This window comes from Bactrocera oleae, chromosome 3, assembly GCF_042242935.1.
Source record: "Bactrocera oleae isolate idBacOlea1 chromosome 3, idBacOlea1, whole genome shotgun sequence".
NCBI classification, from domain to species: Eukaryota; Metazoa; Arthropoda; class Insecta; order Diptera; family Tephritidae; genus Bactrocera; species Bactrocera oleae.
Window position 1 is genome coordinate 44089562 of NC_091537.1, and position 26979 is coordinate 44116540.

At 34.9% G+C, this 26979-nt stretch overlaps 1 protein-coding gene across 1 annotated transcript in view; it reads right to left on the reverse strand.

Moving 5' to 3' along the window:
- LOC138856044 (uncharacterized) overlaps positions 1 to 24220 on the reverse strand; it is a 45758-nt gene extending 21538 nt beyond the window's left edge. Inside the window, exon 1 of the mRNA XM_070106487.1 lies at positions 23588 to 24220. Coding sequence (XP_069962588.1) covers positions 23588 to 24101 — 514 coding nt within the window. The 5' untranslated portion in view covers positions 24102 to 24220. The remainder of the gene's footprint in view (positions 1 to 23587) is intronic.
- Between the last annotated feature and the right edge of the window lie 2759 nt (positions 24221 to 26979).

Below are 26979 nucleotides of genomic sequence, written 5' to 3' on the forward strand. Positions count from 1 at the left end.
TAGCAAAGTGAATGGACAAGTCGAAAGATTTCACTCTACACTTCCTGAAATTATGCGTTGCCTTCAAACCGAACGCACCCCCCGCTAATTTCAAGATCTTTCAGATCGTTGCACATACCAATATAATTATTCAATACATTCTACAACCGGAAAACGACCAATAGAAACCTTTTTGGAAGACACGTTTCAATAGACCCGCAGCAATATGAAAACTCAAGACAAGAAAATGTCGAGATATTAAAAAATCGACAGATGTAAGACTTAGAAATTCACAATAAAAGTAGAAATCTAACGCCCTAGGAGAAATAATATATGTACAAGTATGTTAAAATAAATAAACGAACAGGCTCGAAATTACAAGCAAGATATAGGAAAAGAAGAGTAAAAGAAGAAAAATAAAGTGTTGTAATCACAGAAAAAGGACGAACAGTAGACCAAAGCAACATCAAAAACTAGCAGAATTTTTGTTATCTTAATTTTAGGAAAATTCTTTAGGCAACTCCAATTTTTCGACTATACCTCATCCCACATGATTACTACTAGAGACCAACAGACAATGATACAAGACGGTACATTTAAGATAAATCATCTAATAGACCTTAACCAATACAATACAACGTTCAAATCGAGGTGGGCAGAAACATACCCGAAACATATATATTTTATCCATTTTTAAATCTCGAAATACGCGAAGCCGTAGAAGTTCTTCAAGATGTAAAACTAAACAAAACTTCGAAGTAAAAGGGCAATTTATTTGATTGGGACGGCATGAAAATATATTGCCGGTAGTCCAGATCATGAAGATCTTGAAATCATAAGTAACAATATAAACGAATCAAATAATAATAACAACAAATAAATGTTCATGAACGATGCAGTTAATAAAAATATTAATAATTTTTTAAATGTTACGAATGAAATATCTAATTATATTTATTAGAAGATAATAGTAACGAAAACGAATTAGCCTTAAGTATTGGAAGTAAGAATAATTGAAGAAAAATTTATTAATATTAAATATGCCATTCAATGGGCAAAAAAAATAAATTGCTAATTCAATGTTGTTAAATAAAAATGCTAATTCAATGTTGTTAAATAAAAATGAAATAAAAGTGCAGTTTTAAAACTTCAAGGAGAGAACATGCCATTCCTCACCGTAGAAAAAGCAGTAGAGTATGCCAATATATATCATTTAAAGGATAGATACTTTACTTTTAAAATTTAATCAAATTTTGACAAATGGGACGAAAATTTTTGGCATTAAAGACAAATGTACCGAATATAGTTTTACCAAAATATGTAAGAGAGATCAAATAGTAGACATAATTAATGATAATTGTTTATCTAGATTAATAAAAAGTTTGAATTCGTCGTGTGCATTGAGCAGCTGTCACCACATACCAACGAAAGATGAACTAGAAATGATTTCAATGGAACAGTAACGGAAACAGCAGCGGATAACATTCAGTGTTTGGCAACAAGCACAATCGAAGGAAAAAATCAACATCAAGAAAACGTTAGACCCAACGACCCACCTCACTTCTAATCGATTGAGGACGACCGAATGAAGGGAAGGAGTTAATGTAACAAATGCTATAAAGTACGAAACATAATCCGGTGGATATAAGTGAAGACGCTGCTTCAGCAATAGCACTTGCACACGCATCCGTGTGTATTTAAAGAAATAAATTCGATCATTCTCAAATTTTTTGACCAACATATTAACCTCCCGCTAGACCACAACACCCACATCCTTTCGGACTTCCACGTTCAGGGCCAAAGGATGTAGTCCGCTCCCTACATGCGAAAGTGGTTAACTACATGAATAGAAATGCACCCAAAAACAAAGCATGGAAACGACCAACCAATTTTTCAAACAAAAATGAACTTCCACTAAAAGTCCAAAGAAACTTTCACGTAAATTCAAAATTTGAACCTCCCAGATAACAAAATTACCAACACAATAATGACTACCAAAACAACGACTATAACTACACTTCTTATGATGCAACACAAACCGATGAAAACGAACAAATGCTGGACTTGACAGATTAAAAAGCTCTTCGTTACCTTATTTCAATTAGAAAGCGAAGAGTAGAGAAATTTTAAAAATACTACAATAGTTGATACTGCTTCCAATAAAAATTACTTACAATCTAATTTAGTACCAAACCCAAAGAAAAACAATAACACTTTTTACGTAAATTCCGTTGGTGAGAAAATACACATTATTCATCATACTTTCTAAATTTTTCTAAACTCGAAGAATGTAAATTAAAATTTTTTTGTTACCCACTCTTACAATTTTTCACGCCATTCTTGGAAATGATAAACCATTTTTACTCCTCCGAAACTGTGTTTCAGAACCTTAACGAAAAATTAACGTAAGTAGTACCCGAAATTAGAACGAAAATCATACCCATATTTTGTTAGTTTAAAACAAGAAGTACAAGTAGAAAAACAAATAAATAAATTACTAGAGGACGGTATTATCAGAAAATCAAGATCACCATACAACTCACCAATATGGGTTGTACCCAAAAAAGGCGATGCATCTGGCGAAAGAAAATTCAGATTAGTTATTGATACAGAAAGCTAAACACAGTGACTATTAATAACAGATATCCAATACCAGCGATAAATGAAGTATCACAATTAGGAGAAAACCAAATATTTTCAGTAATGGACTGAAAAAGCGGTTTCTATCAAATTCCTCTTAAAGAATCTAACGTGGAGAAAAGAGCTTTTTCAGTGAACAACGGAAAGTAAGAGTTCACAAGACTACCTGCTTTTAAGACAATATATAGGAAAAATATATTATGTATATATAGACAGCATAATAATATTTAGCAAAAATAAAAAATTTCATTCAGAGCATATCGAAAAAATTTTTGTTACACTCCGTAAAACTAATATGAAAGTACAAGCAAACAACTGCGAATTCTATAAAAACTAAGTAAATTTTTAGGATTCATAAATTCTGATGCTGGTTTTTCCATAAACCCATTTAAAGTAAAAAGTATTGCAGATTTTCCCTAATCCAAAACATTTAAAGACCTTAGGTCATTTTTGGAACTACTTGTAGTTCATATATGAACATATACAGAAAAAAAGTCTTGTACTCACCGCAGTAGATAAATTTTCGAAAAACGTTCAAGTCAGATCAAAAGCAAAACTCATAGTTATAGATAATGAAAATTTTCTAAATTCAGCTTCAATACCATTTATGGTTGAAGATCAACTTGGTATTAACATTTTTAAAACACCCCCTTATGCTAGCAAAGTGAATGGACAAGTCGAAAGATTTCACTCTACACTTCCTGAAATTATGCGTTGCCTTCAAACCGAACGCACCCCCCGCTAATTTCAAGATCTTTCAGATCGTTGCACATACCAATATAATTATTCAATACATTCTACAACCGGAAAACGACCAATAGAAACCTTTTTGGAAGACACGTTTCAATAGACCCGCAGCAATATGAAAACTCAAGACAAGAAAATGTCGAGATATTAAAAAATCGACAGATGTAAGACTTAGAAATTCACAATAAAAGTAGAAATCTAACGCCCTAGGAGAAATAATATATGTACAAGTATGTTAAAATAAATAAACGAACAGGCTCGAAATTACAAGCAAGATATAGGAAAAGAAGAGTAAAAGAAGAAAAATAAAGTGTTGTAATCACAGAAAAAGGACGAACAGTAGACCAAAGCAACATCAAAAACTAGCAGAATTTTTGTTATCTTAATTTTAGGAAAATTCTTTAGGCAACTCCAATTTTTCGACTATACCTCATCCCACATGATTACTACTAGAGACCAACAGACAATGATACAAGACGGTACATTTAAGATAAATCATCTAATAGACCTTAACCAATACAATACAACGTTCAAATCGAGGTGGGCAGAAACATACCCGAAACCAATATATTTTATCCATTTTTAAATCTCGAAATACGCGAAGCCGTAGAAGTTCTTCAAGATGTAAAACTAAACAAAACTTCGAAGTAAAAGGGCAATTTATTTGATTGGGACGGCATGAAAATATATTGCCGGTAGTCCAGATCATGAAGATCTTGAAATCATAAGTAACAATATAAACGAATCAAATAATAATAACAACAAATAAATGTTCATGAACGATGCAGTTAATAAAAATATTAATAATTTTTTAAATGTTACGAATGAAATATCTAATTATATTTATTAGAAGATAATAGTAACGAAAACGAATTAGCCTTAAGTATTGGAAGTAAGAATAATTGAAGAAAAATTTATTAATATTAAATATGCCATTCAATGGGCAAAAAAAATAAATTGCTAATTCAATGTTGTTAAATAAAAATGCTAATTCAATGTTGTTAAATAAAAATGAAATAAAAGTGCAGTTTTAAAACTTCAAGGAGAGAACATGCCATTCCTCACCGTAGAAAAAGCAGTAGAGTATGCCAATATATATCATTTAAAGGATAGATACTTTACTTTTAAAATTTAATCAAATTTTGACAAATGGGACGAAAATTTTTGGCATTAAAGACAAATGTACCGAATATAGTTTTACCAAAATATGTAAGAGAGATCAAATAGTAGACATAATTAATGATAATTGTTTATCTAGATTAATAAAAAGTTTGAATTCGTCGTGTGCATTGAGCAGCTGTCACCACATACCAACGAAAGATGAACTAGAAATGATTTCAATGGAACAGTAACGGAAACAGCAGCGGATAACATTCAGTGTTTGGCAACAAGCACAATCGAAGGAAAAAATCAACATCAAGAAAACGTTAGACCCAACGACCCACCTCACTTCTAATCGATTGAGGACGACCGAACGAAGGGAAGGAGTTAATGTAACAAATGCTATAAAGTACGAAACATAATCCGGTGGATATAAGTGAAGACGCTGCTTCAGCAATAGCACTTGCACACGCATCCGTGTGTATTTAAAGAAATAAATTCGATAATTTATATTATATGCATTAAGTAAATATGCATTTATGTTTGTTTGTTTTTTTCCGCTTCAATTCTTGTTTTACTGGAGAGTTAAGCGTGTTTGGAATACACTAATGTAAGCATATACATATAGGCCATCAATTTGTACTTATTTATTTAGTGATAGATATACCTATACGCATGTATGTATGTATAATATATATATTAGGATATACCATATAATATATACTTAATAAAGCGGTTTGATATTTATACCGTATAATAATTTATTACAGGGTGGGAACTGATTTTTCATTACACGTTTTAAATATTTAAAGCCGTAACTTTAAACATACATATGTATATATAATAATTAAAAGGTGAAATGAACACGCTCACTTTGATTCCTTCAAGGGATTTTGGGGTTTATATGAGCCTGCGTTTTTGCCGCTAATTATTTATCTATACTGCATGAATTGTGTTTTGTTATATACATACGTACACATGTGTGTGTATATATTTTTGGGTCACTGCACTCTTTCTTAGTATTATTGTATATGTTTGTGTATATTATTTTGCTTGCAAGTGCATTTCACCGCACTGCACTGTTTTTTATTTTTGTTTTATTTTGTGGTTTGTCTTGTCTTTTCAATTTTTGTCACCACTGTTATAAATAAAAAGCAGATTTCTTTCTGATACGAAATATGTGGTAATTTATTTTTTATTACAAAACATTCTAAATTTTACACTTATTTAAATACTGTGTTAAAGATAGCTGTGTGGAATCGATGTCAAACGAAATTATTGTAGTTGACGGTTACGGGATCGCAGACGAAACAAATTGTAGCGCGCTTGATCGCTTTCGTATCGAAATGTTAAAATGAATGATGATTCTCTTATGTGGAGACCATCTTCTTTGTAGCTTGGCGGTGTGGGGTGTCGTCGTGTGGTGACATCTTGCTGAGTGTGGTGGTGTTCTCAGGTGTAGTGTGTATTAGTAGGTTGCGCCAGTTTTTTCCGGGTAGAGTGGTGTGTACATGTAGAGGAATTGAACCACTATTAAAGTGCGCTGACATACGCACGTCCAGCTCTTTCGCTGCTGAGAACTGTGCTAATATAAGTGCATCTTGTTTTGCGAACTGCTCTTTTAACTGCGTTGACAACCAATATTTGTGATGACACACTGCTATTTGTACTGCAGCAAAAATCATGTGCACTGTCACAATCTCTTCCTATAATTCCAATTTAAACACATATTCGTCAACATTAATGTTTTCTGCTTCCATAACCTCTCGTAACCGTGTTTGCAATTCGGGCTTTACTCCATTTGATGCTAAATCACGTTTTCCAGCTCTTTTTTCAGTTGTGGAATCTTCGTTAAACTTTGCCATTTTAAAATAATACTCTCATTGGGAATTTATTGGCAAGCCCACTTCTTGAGTTCGAACACTGGATTGCTAAATAAAAGTCCCAATTTAATGCTACAAATTTATTTTTATTTCTAATTCCAACAACTTAACACTTATTACACGTTTTCCAGTTTAAAACTTCTTACTTACATCTTAATTGCTCTTTACACAGCAACACTCTCGGTATTTTAATGGTAATTGTTAGCATATGTAAATATCACATATTTAAATATCGAATTGATAACTTGCAATTCCGTAAAAATTATAATAGTATACTAGGCGCCCTTCGCTGCGCTCCGGGACGCTCGCTTCGCTCGCTCGCCTACGTCCGCCCCCCGCCGAGCGCGAGCTAGCTCGCTCTTATGTTAGTTGATTCTCGACAGCAGCAGACAACTTTTATATATAATAGAGAGATATCAACATATATTTTTTTATTTGCATTTAAGTAGATTTTTTCTTTTCCCATTATTCTCTTACATTTTTGTCAACCTCATGAAATTTTTAAAGGGCTACTTCAGCTCGAATATATCTACCCGATGCCGTTTCTTGTATGATTATTTCCATCTATCAATAGCCCACACAAAAATATTAACTGTAGCGGTGCACTGCAACAAAGAGTATACCTAATGCTTACTCATGTATCCAAAACGCTCAAGCAAATACTTATTGGTAGCTAATTTTACTATTATAAATTACTTACTTAGCTCAATGTGTATTTGTTTATATTTAACACAATTCTACTTACTCATGTTTTTATTTAGCCATATTGAGAATTTACGCATACAAGGTACAATTCAAAAGTTCCAGGACTTTTTAAACAACGCGGCTTCTAGTGGCGCCATCTGTCTGAAATTGTTATCCCTCAATTGTGTATTCTTCAGTGTTGTCGTTTAAAATTTATATAACAGCTGACTTGTATAACAGCTGCGATATCGCGCTACATGTGACATTACATTTGTAGTGTCGGTCGGAAAATGAGCATCGAACAAAGAGCCAACATTAAGTTTTGTTTTAAACTCATCAAATAATGAAACAAGTTTATGGCGATGATTTTCTATCCCATAGCTGTATTCACGAGTGGTTTAAACGTTTTTAAGAGAGACGGGAGGACTTGGAAGACGACGAACGTTCGGGCGGGCCAAAAGATGTTGTGAACAAAAAAAAAACACGGAAATTGTGCGGGAATTCATTAAAAAAGAGCCGAAATCATCGCGTAAATATATGGAATCGGAATTATCAATTTCCGCAGCGTCGATTTATCGTATTTTGACAGAAAATTTGGGCCTCAGATAGGTTTGTGCTCGATTTGTCCCGCACACTTTGAAACAACACGAAAAAGACCTCAGAACTCAACATTCAATTTGACCAAAAATCGCATTCATATCATCAACCATTCACCCTATTCGCCTGATATGGCATGCTGACGTTAATGCCATCCAAAAGGCGACGACCGCCATCCTCAACGCTATACCGACAAATGACCTAAGTCAGTGCAAAACGTTGTATTCAGGCGGAAGGAGACTATTTTGAAGGCGACCAATAAATTTTTCAAAAAAAAAAATAATAACTTTGAAAGTGCACCTTGTAATTCGATTGTAGCAGTTTTGAAAGTATTGAGCGCATTTACTCCTTTGTTCGATCGTTTTGTATACATAAGTAAGAAAAATATTATACACAAGTAAGCATGAAGTTTACTTTTTGTAGCGGTGCGCCCCTTCAGTTTTCTGGTATTTATATAAGTCAACAGAAAAAATATTTATCTTAAAATAGAAATATTCATTGCAAAAACCAATTCTGTCGCCAATAATTCCGCTGCCGCTGTCGATGACACACAGCTGGTTTAGGATAAATTTAAGAAAGTATTGTTCAGTCACAATTTCGCACTCAATATAGGATACACATAATTTCTTTAAAATTAAGTCGATTTAGAAAAATTTTAAATTCAACTTCAATAGGTGGATTGCAGTCTTGTCCAATTGGCACGTAGGACACTCTTTACATTTGTGAAAGCTGCAGGATCCCTAGTAGAAGCAACAGGGACAAATCCGAGTTAGCAGGAGGAGCGACCACACCAAATTCCTTAATGTAAGTTAGAATTTAAGTAAAAATAATTATAAACAAATATATAATTAAAAAGCTAATTTCAAACAAAATTTTTTTTTGAATATTAAAGGAAATAAATAAATCAGGTTCAGATTTAAAGTGCATCTAAAATTAAAACAAATATTGAACAATTTTAAAAAGGTCGTAAGTCGATAAATATAACAACCACTGCCTTTGTGAAAATCATTTAGCGCCAAAAAAAAAAACTTTTTATAATAATAAACCAATTAAATGAAAAGAAAAATTAAGGTTAAAACGATTGATACAATATTTTTGGTTGTTATCGATATGTAAATTTTTCATTTATATACTATTCTTATTATCAAACATTTAATAAATTTATATTTGATGCAAATATTTATAGAAATTATTAAAGCGAAACAATAATTTCTTTGAGGAAGTTAGAATTCTTCAACTTAGTTGAACAATTACTAATCTTGTTACAACAGTTTCAAACTCAAAAATTTCACTTTACTGATGTAGAATGTCAAGGAATTGACAAGAGCATCTTAGGAAAATTAGGAAAAGTAGCCGATAATGTAAAAAGTTTAGGAGAATTTTGCGGTGACCCGGCCAAGTTTGGCTCATGGAAGAAAAGAAGAATATTAAAAACATACGAACACACAGTTGGTATAGCAAAGTACTTTGGTAGTTTACATAATATTCGTAACAAAATCACTGGTAACGCAGACACAGCGTTAGAGTCTTATAATGTTCACTTAAATTGGAATGCCATCTCTAAATGTGTTGCGCTACACTACGCACACAAAAGGGACTTAGATACATTAGAATACCAAATGACCACCATAGCACAATGTCCTAACCAGTCTGTAGAAAAATTGAATCACACCGTTTATAAGCACATATCTTTGATTCTTAATAAAATAGGCTGCACGGAAATAGGCAGGGAATCGGAACAACTGATCGCAAAGCTGTACATAAATAAGGCTCTCGATACCAGAGAACGTAATTGCGGACCAGCGTGTGAATTGTCAAAACCTAACAAGATTTTAATAGTGGATTTCACCACATCTGGCTCGGAAGGAGAAATTTTAACAGTGGCGCGTAAACAGAGCTGAGCATTGTCTGAAAATTATGCTCAGAGACTTGCTTTGATATTACAGCAGCATGTTAGCCTTTTGGCTTATATTTTTATACGTTTATATGCAATCATATTTATTCATATGAATATCATTTTGCGAATTTTTATGAATGCATGCAAAACTGATAAGATCTTTTAAATTATGAAATTTCGAAATAATATTTATAGTCAATTTGGGCATTTAATAATTTTATTTAGTTTTTACCTTAAATACATTCCTAATAAATATTTAATATTATAATAATAGAGATTAAATTTATTACAATATATGTATGTATGTACATCTTTTATCATATTAATCTTATATAGTCATATGTATGTACGTATGTATTTGAATGTACGCATTCAGAAAGTCAAATCATGATTTTATCACTTATCAATACACTATATGTGCGCGCATTGATTTATATGTACACGCATATATCTACATAAAATTGCCGAACAAATAATGCATACACAAACCAACCTACATATGTGTGTGCGTACACATGTAAATATGTCACCCGCAAAAACTACAAACATTGTTCTACAAAAACAACAATCGTCACAAGTCAATATGTCAGCCAAATAGGCGAAGCCCAAATTTATAGTAAATAACACAACAACAACATTTTTATTCATGAACGCAGGCGTACTTTTAACAAGCAACCTCGCTTCATTCATAAAAACAGATACCCTCACATCCCCCCGAGCGTGCTTTTGCCAAAAGCGTCTTTTCACGACGATGGCAAAAGCTAAAAATCATAAATTGAACAAATTTCTGATATTCCCTCTAGAAGGGAAAAGTGACAACCCCTCAAATATGAGTATTAAAATATTTTATAATAAAAGTGACAACATAGTATATTTGTCGATTTACAATTCAAGAAACTTTTTAAAGAAAATATTCAATATTCCTCTGATTTATGTATACAGTAAACCCCGGTTAAGTATCAATACTCCAATCCCTCTTATCTGCCTGTGTCTTGCTGCATCTCAGGTTTTTTTTTTTTTAATTTTTTAAGGAAAACGGTTATATTTTTTTATTAAATACATAGAAATTATTTTTTGGTACCACTCCTTAAGTACCACAATCGCTTATGTACCACAAAGCACAAAAAATCTGCATCTTTGGTTTTGGCACTTATTTGAATTTTTTGTACACACATCTGTCCGTATATATGCATATGACTTGTTGACTTTGTTTCCATTTACGCATGCCACGTTGTATATGAATAAGGGTTGATTTTGTACTTGCCATATGCGATGTATGTTTGTTAGAGTGTGTATGGTTCTGCTTTCCCATGAAACATAGTACAGTGTACATATTTACATACATACGTTGCGTATAGGCAAATTAACAATTATAATGGGTACTTTCATATTTGTTTACATGCACACATAATTATACATATATATATGTATAAGAATATTTGCGACCGCTTGGTCTTTTCTTATGAGTTTATGTCAAGCAAGAGGAGTACAAAATCAAACCCAAAAATTTGACTGAACTGAAGCAGTCCTTTAAATACATATTTAATGCAATCCCGACTTCAACCTTTCAGCCCGCATTAATTTGCTAATTAGGTGTCGCATATGCGTGGCTAAGCATGGAGGAATAATTAATTGTATAAAATAAAATTAAAATTTTCTATACAATACAACAAAAATTGATAAAAAAGAAACTTAATACGGTTAATTTTTGTAGCACGATTCGTGAGCCGCCCTGTATATGCAGAATATCTTAAAATTATATGCAAAGTCGTTTGCGCATTGTAAATATACGAATCTGTAAGCGTACATTTCTTAACATTGAATTTAGCATTATTTTTCTCATTTAACATTCAAAATGCTTAATTCTGTTATTTTGCGCTCCGCAGGGGTAAAATTCTGGTGAAATCCGCTTATAATTTGTTTGAGGTGAGATCCTCTTAAGTTGGCGAGTAACCCTCCGTCATGAGGAACATTTTGACAATCGGCAGAGGCATTAGTCTGCTTACAGTGCATATAAACGAATATCACGTTAATTAATTTTAGAGAATGTTTAGCCAGGCTGGATAGCTAATATCAGATAGAAAACCAATAATAAAGGCTAAACACGTCAACAAAATATAATACTATTTTTAAACAAAAACAAGTAGATTATTGAGATTTGAAGTACTCAACCCAAGCGTATTTTAAGTATAAATTTCTGGCTCTCATATTACGTTAGTAAATGTATAAAATACCTATTTATCTTTTTATAACTCGTCAGTTTTCAGAGCACTTTATATAGTAACACGGATAATTTTGTTCATTCCGTTATTGTTAATTTTTTCTCTTATAAATAAAGGTCTCTTAATTTTAACCAGCGAAAAGTAAGTATTGTAGATTTCGAGGGGAACAACTATTTATGCATTGCTCATCTTTTGCTCAGAGGTTAAACGTTCGTGTTCTTTGCGTTTTTGAATTGCACCTTTGGGTGTTGAGAGAATGTCAGGAAAACTGTTGAGGATGCCTCTGAAATAAAAAATACATAGAAAATGCGGCCGTTAGGTATAAATATACATATAGAAAGTTGTATGCACGTATGTATGTATATATTTGTAGGTAATGAAAAAGATTGATAAGTGATTTAGAAAGTGGCAAACGCAAGGAACAAGCAAAACAAGATTTTAAATGCAATCACGATAACCGTAGAGTATTTATTCTAATACCAGAAAGCAGATACTGAAATTTCGGTTTTTGTAGTATTTCCAAGGTAGGCTCAAGGCCCCTTCATTTAATTCCTTATTTCTATGTAACTAAACAGATATTTACTTTCGTGTCGTATTACCTGTAGATATCCAAACAAATAGTTGGCCAATACTAATGAAAATACCACCGAAGCGCCCAACACTTTCCGAAAGCTTTGTTGCTTTTGAGGGTGCAAGACGCTCGTCTATATTTAAGGCCTTTGCCAAATCCGACATAACGTTTCTCCGTGTAATTGGATATTGCTAAGAGATTTCGTACCGAATTGTGTTTTCAGGCGGTGATGTGGCGCAACAATAAGAGTCTTTCATATATATGTGTCAAGTTCGGCTTTCCTTTTGCCTGATTTCCGTATCTTGTCATCGATATAAGTCAAGAAATGATGCCACACTTCACATTGTGGGAGTACCGGATGACACAATCTACATATTCTTGTAATTGAACCCGTCTATGCTCCACAAGTTGTTCTTTGTAACATCCAGAAATATGGCAAGGGTGGCATGGGAATGAGGAAAAAATTCTCCACCAAACGTTCATGTAACCAATCAAAATGATTGTGTTGTCTTGATACCTGTAACAGAATTATGTTGAAATTTAATTTAACGCATAATAAAATAATATGTAAGTATTTGAAAGTTATAAGAAACCAATCACAGCTTTGAATAACATTTGAATTACAGATATATTGCTAAAGATCGGTGTCAGCTGATTGGCAATAAAAGTCTTCATACCATTAAGTTTAGACTCTTTTTTAGGACTGGCCACTATTACAGTGCAATGTTGATGGTTTGTTGCCAATAGCAAAAATTTTCCACATATGCAATATGCACAATATTATGTTAAGAAAGCTTTTTCCCTTCACAGAGCTCTCTTTTCGAATAAGTTTCATTGTCTTCATGCCAATCATCTTCCCAATTCCAATAAATAAAGTATATACAAGGTGCAATTCAAAAGTTTCAGGACTTTTATTAAACAACGAATATTATATGTTTTTTTTTGGAAAAATTTATTGGTCGCCTTCAAAATAGTCTCCTTCCGCCTGAATACAACGTTTTGCACGTTCAAGAAGGTTATCGAATGACTTTTTTAGGTCATTTGTCGGTATAGCGTTGAGGATGGCGGTCGTCGCCTTTTGGATGGCATCAACGTCAGCATAGCGGTTTCCTTTCATGGCCAAATGTGGTTTTCCAAACAAATAAAAATCGCAGGGTGCCATATCAGGCGAATAGGGTGAATGGTTGATGATATGAATGCGATTTTTGGTCAAATTGAATGTTGAATTCTGAGGTCTTTTTCGCGTGACGCGTGACAAATCGATCACAAACCTATCTGAGGCCTAAATTTTCTGTTAAAATAAGCAAAAACCGACGCTGCGGATATTGATAATTCCGATTCCATATATTTAAGCGATGATTTCGGCTCTTTTTTAATGAATTCCCGCACAATTTCCGTGTTTTTTTTGTTCACAACATCTTTTGGCCGGCCGGAACGTTCGTCGTCTTCCAAGTCCTCCCGTCCCTCTTAAAAACGTTTAAACCACTCGTGAATACAGCTATGGGAAAGACAATCATCGCCATAAACTTGTTTCATCATTTGATGAGTTTTGGTAAAAGTTTTACCAAGTTTAAAACAAAACTTAATGTTGGCTCTATGTTCGATGCTCATTTTCCGACCGACACTACAAATGTAATGTCACATGTAGCGCGATATCTCAGCTGTTATACAAGTCAGCTGTTATATAAATTTTATACGACAACACTGAAGAATACACAATTGGGGGATAACAATTTCAGACAGATGGCGCCACTATAAGCCGCGTTGTTTAAAAAGTCCTGGAACTTTTGAATTGTACCTTGTATACGTATTCAACATAGAAATATACAATATTGGCCAGTTATGATTATATTGTGACGAACACGGATAATAGAACAAAATAGAATCGACGATAAATTGGGAATTCAGTATAAATTTTGGAAGAATCCACTAGACAATAAGAGTCCTAGTAAGAAGATCCAAATTTGCATGCTGTTATGCATGAAGTTGGGTTGAACAAATGTACAACGAGTTAAGAAATAATTACAGGAAGGCCCCAAAAGCATATTGGGTAGAACGGAGAAATTGAAAGTTGATGTGTGGCTGCTTGCATCAAGTATAGTAAAGCGAAGATGGGTAAAGCTCCCAAACATAAACGTTTTATTGGACTGGTTCCGATATATGACCTCAATTATATTATATATAACATTAAAATAAGGTTTATAATTTACTTACTTGTATTCAGGACTCCTCCGCTGCATACTTCGTGCCCGGCGTGAAGCACATCAAATACTGAAACAGAAGTATGACGTTCTTATTGGCCTGTTTCGAAAGATGATTGTTTCCTACCAATTTAAACCTCTTCTTAAATGCTTTATGTGATAATTTGACAGTTTGTAAATTTTAAACTCCACGGTTCCACCACCTAAACCATCCTCGCCGTAACGTAACGAAACAACTGACGCACTCTCCCGTTGTACTTGACCGTGACCAACTCATAGCCTTTACGAGACGACGTTAAATATTATATAACCGGTTTCAGCAGTTTTACAGCAGTATTGACGACCACGCATATCGTGAAAGGAGAACTTCTAAGGTGTTAAGCCAGCAAGATTTAAATTCTTTACGAAGTCACGAGATTCAGGACAGTAATCGATTTTAATGAAATGCGGTAATGTGCGCTAACGGAAACCGTAGGATATACGTTTAACTTCGACGTTCACGTGACTCACATAAGCTGGACCGGTGAATGAGTTATATTAATAGTTTTTTATATATTAATAATTTTAATAAGTCAAAAGAGTTAATGCTATCCTTTTAAACGTTCAAATGCGTTGCGAAGTAATTTTTGGTTATCACTGTTGTCGAAACTAAAAAGATAAAAAAGAAAACAATAAAAACTCTTTGTTATACAATTGGTGGCGCTAAAATTAAAACATTAATAAATATATTAAACACCAGGCATTAACATACTGTTATCTTTAAACATATTAACAAAATTTCTATCTGGAATTATATTTCTTAAGAATTGATAGAATTAACATAAAGTTCAAGTACTTACGCTTTTTTCAAACGCCTTTTGATGCTAAGAAACAAAATAATATAATATTGTAAACGTATTTAAAAAATAAATTACAAAAATCGTTTACCTCAAAATTTTTTTTCCAAATAATGCCAGCCATTGTTGAAGAAAAATCATATAGCTTTATATGCGTCTCTTTCTTACGCATTGAAAAAAAATGTGTGATGAATGTTCCTATTCTTACGACAGAATTTTTAATTTAAAAAATAAGCTTTACAAGTGTAGTAGTGAATTGGTTATCTCCGTCTTCTATTAATAATTTATTTAAAAATTAATTATTTGATTTAAACAAAAAATATTTGATCGATAGTACACATATCTACTACTACTTCTCTAAAAGGAATAGTAAAATTTGAAAATGTGTTCAGCATACACAAAACAAAACCAAATTTTTTATCATTCTCAATAAGCAACGCTCAAAATTGTAAAGCACAAGAAAAAAATATAATATAAATAAAGAGCAAACACACAGTAGGTACATCGGCTACAGAAAATTTGTATGTACTTGCCATGAGTTTTTGTTTACTTATAAATTTAGCATAACAATTCAACATTCGAAGAAACCGAATGATTACAATCAAATTTGATATCTGATTAATTATCTTATTAACTTATGTATAGATTGTCAGCAAAAATTCCCTTAGCTTTATCCCCTGCGCGGATGTCATTTGGGCAATGTGAATAAAACGCAATATGAATAAAAAACCAAGAGGCAAAGTGGGCTGGGATATCAGTCCAAACTCCAGTGGAATACGTGGCTGCACCCAACGGCGGGCACAGTGTTTTGACGAGCTGTGTCCCCAGCAGCCACACCTCCAATGTAACTGGAACAGGTTGAGGTGGTTGTAGTACAACTGACAAGCCAGCTCTACAGCGCACGGGTGCCACAGACCAACTCTGGCAACCAGAGAGGGCCCCGGAAGAAACCAAACAAGGAGGCGGAGGATACAAGGCGGTAGTCGGGATATGTGCCCGTTTCGAGGACAAGTCCAAACTAAAGGAAGAGAAGGTGAAACGGTTGGCCAGAAAGGAGGTGAAAAACGGGCGGGCACATTTCGCTATATGCAATTGGTGCAGTGCTTCGGATCTAGCAGGATGATTAAGCGGAGTCAAAATCGTGGAAGGCAAGGACGACCCGTCGCCGACATGAGTGAAGGAAGATTTAAAATACTCCCAAACCTATGGGAAAACGCAAAACTGAAGGTGGTGAACTGCAGTTGGACTACAATCACGTCTACTTCCCATATACTTGTATCACAATTTTAAATTTGATTTGATGCTTTCACATCTTCACTTCAGGACCTAAGGCTGAACCTTTTTTGTGAGATATATTTTTGGAATTCTTTTCCTGGTAATAATGTGCATTGTGTTAAAAATATGTAAAATCTCGCTTATAATTCCCACATATAACTTTTATAAAGATTTTCGAACTACCTGTCGACTTTATACCGTATATAACGGCCAAAAGTGCGTTTTCTTAAAGAACTTTATAGAGTGTTCCTTTTTGATAACAGTGTGCCTGTTTATCTAAAATTGATAAAAACGGGGGAGTTCTACGCCTAGCTCCTATGTACCTAATATAGGGAGTTTTAAACTTCCATTAGACTTTATATAATAAATATCAGCGAATCTGCGAGGTATCTTAATTAAAGTCAGAGAACATTTTTTCTGGCAATAATATCTGTTCAATAGTACCCCTACTTCCTTACATATACACCTAATATATTATAATATTTTCTAACTTCCTATTTATTTTATACCGTATATATCGATTAATATGCCATATATCTTAACGAAATTAGGTAAACTTGTAAATCTTATATACAAAAGCTTAGACCCGAAAAATCGGTAGACGAAATACCAAACATTCCAGTCCAGACCTCTCCTAGCTGCAATATTCCTGTCATAGTGATTTCCGACTTTATAGCTGACTTTAAACCGTTTATGTTGGTTAATATGCATTTATGAAATTTAATGAATATTTTTTCTTAAATATAACGCGATCTCCCTGAATATTCATTTATCCCTTATCCCTAATAATTTTCATTCTGTGGTGGACTTCTTCCTCATAAATATGTGTATCAAATATATTATATTAAATTTAGCTACTTTTCTGTTTAATTTGGTTGGTGTTAATATAAATATTTTGGACACGAAGTAAAATAAAGTACGTATAGTACGTAAGTATATGGCATGTATTATAAGTTAATAAAATGCCAAATATGATTGTTCACGGTTTCGTCGAATAATGCAGTTTGGCAATACCTGAAAGTATTTATTTGATCCTTTCACATTACCAGAGTATAAATTAGTCGGTTATTCCCGAAATCAGCCCTCAAATACTTATTTACTTAAAGTTTTACCGATAGCCTAAAATATTTTGACTTGGAACGTTGCAAATTGCATCACTATATTTCTATTGCACTTGAACTTAGCTGTTTCTTATTAGTTAAACGCTCATAACCTACAATTAAATGAGGGTGCTTTAAATATTTTCTGTGTTTATGCTTAATGTTTGTATATGTACAATATATGTATACATTCAAAACAAGGCATATAACATATGTCTTTTAATGTCATAATGCCACGATGCAGATCCTTCTGCCATTAACAAAGGAATCAATAGAAATGCTGGCGAAAAGTGGAGGCGAGATCAACTATGGATCCACGAAGTTAAAGATCATAAATATCATAACCTAACTTCGAAAATGATATGGGTGAAGTCAAGGAAGATCCCATGGAGTCCTCGAGTGACGTAAAAATCATTGAGCAAGGTCTGAGCCTGTAGATCGACTCTTTAAATTACATACTGTAAGAGAACTTCTGATAATAATATTAGAGTTATTGTGTCTACTTCAAATTAATCTCCATCATAGCAAAATAACTTTAGTTCTATTTAATTAAACGCGTGACGACAGAAAAGCCTGAGTTTATCCTGATTCAGAAGCTATAGGTTAATGGGGAACGCATTTGCGAACTGAGGAAACCATAGCTATGTGTTTGTCAATTTAAACACACCTGTGAGAGCAGGTGCATTGTACATACATATGTGCATACATATTCCTATGATCTAAATACAAAAAATATTTTGGGCTTTTAAACTTTGCGGCGAGACATATTAGTCGCAAATAACATTCTTTCCAATATGCATACATAGTCTGTACATATGTACATAAATTAACTGAATTTAAAAGTTACAAAAAAAATTACTGTTGTGTAAATACCTGCCTGCTTAATTCGTGTCTCCAAACACACCACAATACAAAATACAAAAAAAAAATTATATAAGTGAAGTTTGTCGACTTGCAGGGATAGGGAAAGTCCCTTCGGCCAATAAAGCAACAAGCAGGATCGCTTATAACATAGGTATAAGCAAAGGCAAAAAGAAAATAACAGCAATCGAATTATTATCGACATTTATGTATGTAAGTTAGTTAACACCACCAATATCAGAAACCACTTAGCTATTAAGTAAACAAACTTTATGTTGACCTTCACAAAAAGGCATAAGTATAGTAATCATAACAAAGAAGAACGCTTAACGTTGTTCTGGAATATGTTCAATAAGCTAAAAATGTAATTGACACTTTAGGTAGATAAGAGAATAATGTTTATGTAGAATAAGCTTGAAATGTAATTGACGCTTTAAGTAAATAAGAGAAAAGAGTATAAAAAAAAGGTATATAAAGAGATATCAAATTAGTTTCTGATCATATTCCATTTGATCGTTTTTAAAAACTTTCCGGTCAACGCCGGTAAATTAACTGGCCATTCTGTCAGGAGCATTAAACCTCTGGTGGACCTATAAAATAAAAATTCGAGCGTGTGTTTACCTTCGTAACGTTTACAACTTGTGCTGCGTAAAAAGCAAAATATACTAAGCAGAAATATAAAATATTGTAAGCTTATGTACTGTGAGTATTATAAATCTGATACGCAAGAAACTTACAAGTGCTGGTATTTAAAAAAAAACTGATATGAAATGGTATAAAAAACTTGAAGTGGAAGAAATAATAAATGTCAGTTGGTAATTTCTCCCCAGAGAACATAGCTGGATTAGTAGCTGCCCAAACGGCTAACTTACGATCTGAAATAGCTCAATTAACGAACCAAGTTAGAATGGTACATTGACAAATTCTACACAGATGACAGAATACGAAACTCAAACAGTAAATAACTGTATAACTTGCAACGAAAGCTCAGATATTGTCAAATCTTTGCCAGAATTTTCTGGTAAATCTTACGTCAGCTCGACGAAATCTGCAAAAAAATTCAATGACACTTAATATAGAAAGCAGTATACGATATTTTGGTATACTGACAACTCTACAAAATAAAGTTGTAGGAGATGCAAATGATATTCTGACGAACCACGGGACAGTACTAATCCAAATAAGATTAATACCAAATCACGTAATTGCTCAGGAAATAAGCGTTTTGCGACAAGGATCAAAATCCTTAATTGACTTTACTAAGAAACAAGACAATAATGACGTACGGGACAAATTCTGAAATTACAAAACAATCAATATCAAGAACCGTGGAACTGCTTCAAGAACTTTCATAACTGGTTTAAACTATCCACTAAACTAAACACTTTTCACTTCAACACCTACAGAATTACCAAATGCTCTTTCTAAAGCGCAAGAACTGCATTCGAATCAAATGCGAGCACATTTTGCTCAAAAAATAATTATGAATTCGATTCACGAAGCAACCCGCAAGCAAAATATTAGAAATAATTGGCAAACCAATTATCCACAAAATAACGTACCAAAGAGAATACAAGAAAAATACAAAGAAGCATGCAAGCTCAGCCAAAGTGGCAAAGATAAACAATATAAATGTGAACCATTTTTTAGGGAAAATTTTGATTTGCCCTATCTTGCGGAAAAATATATACAAACTGGGTAAATCTTAAGAATACTAATAGATACTGGAGCAAGTAGCTCATATATACGGGCGGGAATCTATAAAAACAAAAATGTTTTAGCAATTATGAAGAGGGAAGAACCATTAACGGTTCGACCATCATTCACGTCTTTCATAAATTTAATCTGTTTGATATTCAGGACCGATTTTATGAAATTGATAACTTAGAGAGCGATCTTTTTATTTCAATGAATTTCCTAAATAAAATCGATGCCACAATCGATATTCCAAGTAGAAAATTGATTTACAATAATAATAACACAGAGAAAATACATTTCCCCAATGATCTAATTATAACAAACCTCCTAGGACAAGAAAGTCCTAAGCCGCCAGTCGAAGTTTTAACCGGTAAAACTAACCAAAACGAGAAACAACGTTAACTTCGGTTGCACCGAAGCTATAATACCCTTCACAAATACAAAGACTCCTTACAAGGACTTGATTCCGATCGTTCAATTTGTATGACAGCTATATGATATATTGATTTGATCTATACAATATTTTCGGAGAATACATTGTTGCCTTTAACAATAGCTTCTGCCTAATTTCGTGAAGATACCTCGTCAAATAAAAAAGTTTCCCATACAAGCCATTGATTCCGATCGTTCAATTTGTAAAGCAGCTATATGCTAAAGTCATTCGATCTATACAATTTCTTCGGAGATGCCTTAAATATGAGAGACTTTTCCATACAAGTACTTGATTCCGATCGTTCAGTTTGTATGGCAGCTATATGCTATAGTGATCCGATCTATACAATTTCTTCGGAGATTGAATTATTGCCTTAAGTAATAATCCATGCCAAAATTCGTGAAGATACCTCGTCAAATAAAAAAGTTTCCCATACAAGTACTTGATTCCGATTGTTCAGTTTGTATGGAAGCTATAGGCAATAGTGGTCCGATATCGGCCGTTGCGACAAATGAGCAGTTTCTTAGTGAGAAAAAGAAGCTCGAAAATTTCAGATCGATAGCTTAAAAACTGAGGGACTGGTTTGTATACAAGGTGCGTTCCAAAGTAAACAGTACAAAAGTAACAAAGTTATCTAGTGGCGCCATCTATATGTCAACTAGTGCGTTTCTGCTATCCTTTATCGACTTTCAGTAAAAATTTCATGACCTTTCATCTATTGGAAGTGAAGTTATTGAGTTTTAAGTGTCAGTATGTATTTGTCATCGGTGCAAAAATGTGCTTCGAACAAAGAGCCAACATTAAATTTTGTTTTAAAATTGGTAAAACTTTTACCGAAACGTTTCAATTGATGAAACAAGTTTATGGCGATAATTGCCTATCCTGTAGCAGAGTGCACGAGTGGTTTCAACGTTTTTAAAGTGGTCGTGAGGACATAAATGACGATGAGACGAAACCCAAAAAATCGCGCCTGGAGAAGTCAAAAGTGAAGATAATGCTGATTTGTTTTTATGATTCCAAGGGTATTGTCCATAAAGAATTTGTTCCCCCCGGCCAAAACGTTAATGCGGTATATTACCTTGGATTTTTGAAAAGTTTGGTGCGCCTCATTCGGCCCGAATATCGCGAAGATGGAAGTTGGAGTTTGTTGCACGATAATGCGCCGTCTCATCGATCGACGCTTGTGGCCGATTATTTGACCAAAAATCACATTTTAAAAATCAACCACTCTCCGTATTCACCTGATATGGCACCGTGCGACTTCTACCTTTGCGGAAAAATGCATTTTCCGATGAAAGAAAGGCGTTATGCAGACGTGGAGGCCATTCAAAAGGCTTGTACCGGCATACTGGCGGCAGGAGACTATTTTGAATAAAATTAATTGATTTTGCCGATAAAATCATTTGTTCTGTCTTTTTTTTAAAAGTCCTGTTTACGTTGGAACGCACCTTGTAATCGAGTTAAGTAATCGATTTTAAAAAAATTAGCGACCAAACCATATCGGATAGATATCCAATGCCAAACCCGGAGGTAATACTGACAAATTTAGGAAAATCCAAATATTTTTTTTACAATCGATTTAGAGTCTGGGTTTTACCAAATATTAATGGAGGAGAACGATATAGAGAAAACGGCATTCTCGGTAAACAATGGAAAATATGAACTTTTACAACTGCCATTGGGGCTAAAAATGCACCAAGCATTTTTCAACGAGCTATGGGTAACATATTAAGAGACTTCTGACATATTTATGTTGACGACGTTATAATTTTTTCAAAAAGTTTGGAGGAACACAAAAAACATTTGAATTTAGTAATTAAAATATTAAATATCATCTGAAAAGTCAAAATTTTACCAACAAGAGGTGAAGATATTTATAATTAACAGGTCATAGGAACTTTATTGCAAATTATACCGATATTTCAAAACAATTAACAAAACATTTGCAAGGGGGAAAACGGAAAAACTTCCCAATATCTCTCAAAAACAAAAATGATACACCTTGATCAAGAGGGGATAGCTACTTGCGAAAGGTTGAAAAATTTAATATATCAACAGGTGGAACTAACACAACCTGACTATAATAAAAAAATTATTCTGACCACCGATGCATCAAATTTAGCTTTAGGGGCTGTGTTATCACAGGAAGTTAAGCCCTTTATATTTATTTCAAAAGCATTAAATTCCACCGATTTAAGCTGTGCAACTAATGAGAAAGAATTGTTTGCCATAGTAAGTTTGCCTTTGTCATTTATCATTTCGGAAAAAAACTCAAATATAAAAATCAAAAAATGGAGAGCATTTATTAAAGAATTTTCTCCAAAAAAATTTACATACCAGGCGCGTTGCTAAGGCAAATAGTAAACAATTTAACTAGTTCTGAATGATTCACTAAGAAATACGCAACAGACTACGGAAAGTAGCACTGAATATCAGATTCATGTAACAAAAAAACCATTAAACCATTTTAAAAAAACAACAAATAGTAATTGAATATTTATGCTACAATGTTAGCACTCACTAAAGACATGTTATTTTCCTTTTATTCACAGAACGCCCTTTTTAGGTTTAAATTAAAAAAATTTTTATTTTTTATTAAAAGTTATTTTTCACAACCTTTGTACTAAAAGTTAATACCACGATTTTAAAGAGGTCGGTAGCGGAGATAGCGATTTCACGGTGACGTTGCGCAAAACAGGTTTGTGGTCACTCGTCGTCCCCTTTTTACCTCCTTCGTTGTGGTGTGTAGTGTGTCTTCATGTGTGGGGTGATCGTGGTGGTAGGGTTGGTGTGGAATGTGTGTGGGATGATGTGTTGAGTTACTCATTTAACCATCCCGACCCACCTAGGCAAATATTTAGCCTAGCAAATTCTGTACATACATTACATTATATTCCTTGGATCGTTGATGTTGTATCGGGTGGCTTGGCGGCGGCCGCTTGACAGCGCCGCGACTGCGTGGTGCGGGTGGTCGCCGAACGTCGCGCCTGGAGTTGCGGTGAAGGACTGTATGATGTAGCCTTCCGCACAATTGACACGAACACTCCGAGTCACACTCTTGCGTCGTATCGGTGAGACTTAGACAATTGAGGCAGTGTCCATGCGCCTGGGCTACCCGCTGACGTTGACTGGGTTGCATTGATTTGAAAATGCTACAGTGCTGTAGCCGGTGTGAGCGGCGACACAGCGGACATCGGGTGCGGTGCGACTCCGGTGGCACCAATGGCGACGCCGGCGGTGGTTGTGCTGTGTTCCGCGCGACAGCTGTGACAGTTGTTGCAGCGGTGGATCGGGGCGTTGGAATCGGCCCACTGCGTGACACGTTGATAGCCGATCGAACGGTTGGCTTTGGGGTTGTTGGCATTTCCACGTCCATATTAATCTATATGAAAAGATTAGATTTAGTATATGTTTGTGGCATATAATTGAATATGGGCAATTGTGCCACGTGATGTGGCACGCGTGGGTCGGCATATTGATCGACCATTTCTGTTTGGTTTGGGATTGTTGTTAACGTTTTTATTTTTATTTATTTGCGGGTTTATCGACTCGATTTTTTGAATTGGATACCATTTTAGCTTCGGTAGTACGGTCGGTGGGCAGGAAGCATAGTTTTACGAGCGTTCCCGATTGAGTGCGGAGATCTACTACTCGGATATGATCGTCGGACCCGGAATGAAGCTTTTCTATGCGGCCAAGGCGCCATTCTGCGGGAGGAAGACAATCACATGGATTAGGACGCAATCTCCAAGCTTTGGCGCTTATTCTGGATTTTTCCATCGGTTCCTCTTGTGGGGGTCCTTTAAATATTCTTCTTTCCATCGGCGGCTAAAGTCATGATGGAGAATTTTGATTCTTTCCCACCGATTTAAAAAGGATAGCGACTCCACGCCTGGCTCAGGTATGGCCAGAATGGGTATTCCTTTGAGAAAATGCCCTGGAATTAGGGCTGTCAAATCTGAGGGATCTTGCGAGAGTGTCGTTAGTGGCCGTGAATTGAGAACGGCTTCAATACGAATTAGTAATGTTGTAAATTCTTCATATTTAAATTTGTAATTTCCAGCTACTTTTTCAAAGTGGCTTTTTACAGCTGATTGGAGCGCTTGGGGGGATAAATTGCCAATTAATGCCTTGGGGCGCGTAATTTTGTACAATCTCAGGTGAGAATTGTTTGATAAAGTCCACAAACTGTTTTTCGGTGGCTCTTTGAGCGCCGATAAAGGTTTTACCACTGTCACTCATTATCTTCGATGGAAAGCCGCGTCGTCCGACAAATGCCGCAAGGAAAGCCTCCTTTATCAGATTAGTACAAAGCTCAAGGTGTTCTGCTTTTGTCGTAAAACAGACAAAGACAGCCACATAGCCTTTCATCAGAGTGGGAGACCTTAACATGGACGCCTTTATTTGAAAAGGCCCAGCAAAATCGACACCTGTGATGGCGAAAGGCAGATCAAAGTTGCAGCGTTCCGGGGGAAATGCTGCCATAATCTGTGTTCGCATCTTTTGCTTATGCGTGGTGCAGATTTTGCACAAGAAAATGCACTTCTTTATTTGGCGCTTAAGTCGGGGCATGAAGCATTAATATGTTGATATAACTTAGGAGTAGTGTGGCAAGTTGAGACTTCTCTGGTATAATTATGGGACGGCGTTCGTTAAACGTTAAGCTTAAATTGGTAAGCCGACCATTCACCCGAAGCAGACCTTTCGTGTCTAAGAATGGATTTAGTACTAAGAGTGAGCTCTTTTTATCAATCGGCTTCGATACTCTTAGTAATGGCATTTCTCGGCCAAAGTAATGCGCTTGAGTAGATGCGATAAGAGCGACCTTTGCCTTTTTTAAGTCTAGGTGAGTCACTATATCGCATTGAGAATATAATAAGGTTACTCCCTTAAGTTTAATTTTGAGTCGCTCTAGGAACTTGAGCATGTAAGCGATTACCCTGAGTGCGGGGGTACGAGGAAAATCGCTCGAGGATGTCATTATCCTGCAATGTTGTGTGAAAGGAGTCGATTTTTCGACTCTCTGGGGCAATTATGTTACGCATGGGCGATTGTGGCCAAGAATCGAGAGATTCTATCAACCATCGGGGGCCATTCCACCAGAGGGTGGTGTTGGCAAGGTGCAGGGGCTTGCACCCTCTTGTACCTAGATCAGCTGGATTGTTAGCACTGGCTACGTTTCGCCAGGTGGCTGATCCTATTAGGTCAAGTATTTAAGACGTTCGCTTGGAAATATAGGTCTTCCATGCATGTGGTGGTTTTTCTAACCAGGCTAGTACGATTTCAGAATCGGACCACAGATAAAATTTGTATTTTGTCATGTTTAAATGCATTCGCACCATGGATACCAGTTTGGCTAGTAATAGCGCCCCACACAGTTCAAGTCGTGGTAGACTTATTGTTTTTAAGGGAGCCACTTTTGCCTTTGCTACTAGTAAGTGGCTTGTGGTCGCAGTGTCGCTTTGTGTGCGAACGTATAAAGTGGCGCAATATTCATTTTCAGAGGCGTCATAAAAGCCGTGTAGTTCGACTTTGTGCTCTGGGGCATAGTTTACCCATCGTGGGATTTGTATCTGTGAGATATCGTTTAGATTGTTCGCAAACTGGGACCACTTTTCTAAACGAAGTGGTTTTACTTGTTCGTCCCAGTCGGTTTCATCTAGCCATAATTCTTTTATTAGGATTTTGGCTTGTATCATAACTGGCGAAAGCCATCCTGCGGGGTCGAAAAGTTTCGCCACAGAGGATAGAATTTGTCGCTTCGTTATGGCGGATAATGCAGATATTGACTCTGTAGTGTATGAAACTGGTCAGATATCGCATTCCATTGGATCCCCAGAGTTTTTCTGACTTGGCATTTTCTGCCAATTCGTGCAGTGTTCGAATGGCTAAATATGGAGCACAGTTGACGCCAAAGGTAACTGTTTTCAATTTATAGTTGCGGAGAGGACTAATGGGAGATTTTCGGAAAATAATTCGCTGAAAATCTTGATCGTCTTTATGTACGACTATTTGTTTATACATTTTTTCGACGTCTCCGTTAAATAATTATTTGAATATACGCCAATTTAATATGAGGAGCATTAAATCTGGTTGGAGTGTTGGTCCAGTAAAGGGAATATCATTTAGCGAATTCCCCGATTTAGTGGATCTTGATGCATGAAAGACAACTCTTACTTTAGTTGTTTTTTTGTCTGGCCTTACTACTGCATGGTGCGGCAAGTAAAATGTGTAGTATTTGCCGTTGATGATTT